At 33.3% G+C, this 2,866-nt stretch overlaps 1 protein-coding gene across 1 annotated transcript; it reads left to right on the top strand.

The window, feature by feature from the left end:
- The first annotated feature begins 524 nt into the window (after positions 1-524).
- Positions 525-1,676, top strand: LOC127151360 (uncharacterized). The gene is made up of 6 exons (XM_051090899.1): positions 525-649; positions 739-900; positions 982-1,086; positions 1,153-1,225; positions 1,299-1,394; positions 1,476-1,676. Exons 1-6 carry the CDS (start codon positions 537-539, stop codon positions 1,557-1,559), a joined length of 633 nt encoding a protein of 210 aa, XP_050946856.1. The 5' UTR covers positions 525-536; the 3' UTR covers positions 1,560-1,676.
- The last annotated feature ends 1,190 nt before the right edge of the window (positions 1,677-2,866 follow it).

The following is a 2,866-nucleotide window of genomic DNA, read 5'->3' as shown; positions in this document are numbered from 1 at the left end:
ACCTACCAACAAAGGAGTGGAGGTAATTGACTTTGTTGTCACTTTTAGTTTTTTAACTATATAGGATCAATTGTTCTTAACTATGCTTTTAATATTTGTAAAGGGAACACCATGCCAATTGTCTATAGGATCCATTAATAATATTGTTGCAGTAGCCACGATAGTTGAGGATAACATTGGATGTCCCAATGTTAAAGTTCTAGTAGACGTGGTTACGGGAGAAAATTTGACTATACCCAATCCAGTGAAGGGAAAGATAGAGACTTTAAATCAAGCATTGGGTAACATTATAGAATGGCCTCGTCGGCTTGTTTCTACGATCAATGACAAACAAGTGTGTATCTTTTTTTTACTATTTAAGTTTTGATTTTATTTGTATATGTATTTTGAATTTAGAACCTTGGTTGTGATAGGAGCATTCAACTAGGAAGGATGTCGTATACCCTTCAAATTATACTGACGTTAACGGGATTATTAAGCTTTTAAATAGACATGCCACGAACAACATGGAGGATGTAGACATGATTCGCATCCCAATGAACGAGCTAATATTTGGAAGTGACAAATTTGTTTATTTAGCTCGTGAAGATTTGTTGCATTACTGCGGCATGGTTGAAATCGGCTATATGTGTATACTAGCGTATATTACGTAAGTAGACAACTTATACTCATCTTTATCTCCAATACCACTTTTGTAGTTAGTTTGTTGATATTTTAACTATGGTTGCTTTTACTTAGATGTCTTTGGGATAAATGTGACTGTGCAAAGAATTTTTTTGTCATTGACCAATCAAAAATATCGTCACATATCAAAGATCGTGATCTTCGATCCAGAAATTTAGCCAACCAGCTAGAAGCAGTTAACTTGGAACAGAAAGTGCTAATTCCATATAATACCGGGTAAATAAAGAAGAGAAACACATTAATATATTTCCATTGAGCTTAAATGTGTACTCACATTGAAGATGTTGTTTATTGTAGTTTTCATTGGATGTTGCATGTTATCGATCTTCGTGAAAATTGCGTTTATGTTTTGGACTCTCTTCGGAGTAAAGTCAATGAAGACATTCATGGAATCATAAATGTGTAAGTGTATTTACTTTATTACTTCTTATTTAACTTTCTTGTCTTCTAATGTTTCAAAATATTTAGAGGGTTGAAGACATGGCAAGCGAAACACGATCTACAACGCTATCGATCAACTCCAAAATGGAGACCTGTAAAGGTAATTTGCATTTACAGGTTATTACTTTTTATGAAACATAAGATTAATTTGTATTCAATTGATATACATGCAGTGCCCTCGTCAATTGGATTCTGTAGGGTGCGGGTACTACGTGCAAAAGTACATACATGAGATAGTGCATAATTCTAGTACTTCTATTACTAACCTTGTAAGTTTCTACTTTAACTTTTTACATATTACAATTTGTGATCCAAACTCATACTTTCCATATCTTTCTCCTTGTGTGTAGTTCAATACCAAAAATGCATATAGCCAAGAGGAGATTGATGAGATTCGAACTGAATGGGCAGCTTTTGTTAGCAGATTTGTGTAAGTAGTTGCTTTTTGTAGTTAGGTTAGTAGTTGATTTTTGTAGTTAGGTTAGTAGTTGATTTTTGTAGTTAGGTTAGTAGTTGGTCGAGTTAAGTTTTTGTAGGGGACGACAGTCCTATAGTTTTTTGAAGGGCAGGTGGTCCCGTACTAATTGTTGTTTGTTAGATAGTTTGTACCTATACTTTAGTTAGTGAAGGAACCTTCTATTGTGTTTATAAATCACGATCTTATATATTATCTTTAATGGCGTTAGTGTGCTTGTATTTTAGTGTTGGATCTTATGCATTGTAGGTGTTTACTATTGGTTTGCCATGGATGGTAGGATGTGTTGTTTGATATGTGTGATTATGTATATATTGGAGGATTTGGAGTAGTTGGACTTATAGTGTTGAATATAGTTGTGTTTATAATATGTAAGTGTTGGATGATGTGTATTTGTTGTAGTTCTATATGGAAGTGTGGAAAAGTGTGCTTGTATTTTAGTGTTGGATCTTATGCATTTTAGGTGTTTACTATTGGTTTGCCATGGATGGTAGGATGTGTTGTTTGATATGTGTGATTATATATAAGTGTATATATTGGAGGATTTGGAGTAGTTGGACTTATAGTGTTGAATATAGTTGTGTTTATTGATATGTGATTATATGTAAGTGTTGGATGATGTGTATTTGTTGTAGTTCTATATGGAAGTGTGGAAAAGTGTGCTTGTATTTTAGTGTTGGATCTTATGCATTGTAGGTGTTTACTATTGGTTTGCCATGGATGGTAGGATGTGTTGTTTGATATGTGTGATTATATATAAGTGTATATATTGGAGGATTTGGAGTAGTTGGACTTATAGTATTGAATATAGTTGTGTTTATTGATATGTGACTATATGTAAGTGTTGGAAGTGTGCTGGAATTTTAGGTATTATTCTGTGCATTGCAGGTGAATTAGGTATTATTGTGTGCATTGAGTAGTAGGCATTATAGCTAGTGTGCAAGCAATTTTTTTATTTTTTACAATATACGATGACGAACATTTCCGGACGTAGTTCGACTCAAATAATATCGGTTTTGCCGTCATAAAAACTATTATAAATACGACATGAAATGAATCTTTAATGTCGGTTTAAAAAACGACATAAAATGTGTCTTTAATGTCGGTGGAAAAACGACATTAAATGTGTCTTTAATGTCGGTGGAAAAACGACATTAAAGATGTGCACTAAGCAACATTAATGTCGGTTTAAAAACGACATTAAAGACATCTTTAATGTCGGTTATAAACCGACATTAAAGACAGCTTTAATGTCGGTTATAAACC

The sequence above is a fragment of the Cucumis melo genome, chromosome 10 (genome assembly GCF_025177605.1).
Source record: "Cucumis melo cultivar AY chromosome 10, USDA_Cmelo_AY_1.0, whole genome shotgun sequence".
NCBI classification, from domain to species: Eukaryota; Viridiplantae; Streptophyta; class Magnoliopsida; order Cucurbitales; family Cucurbitaceae; genus Cucumis; species Cucumis melo.
Note: the sequence above shows the minus strand (reverse complement) of the source record. Positions and strands in the feature narration are given on the sequence as shown.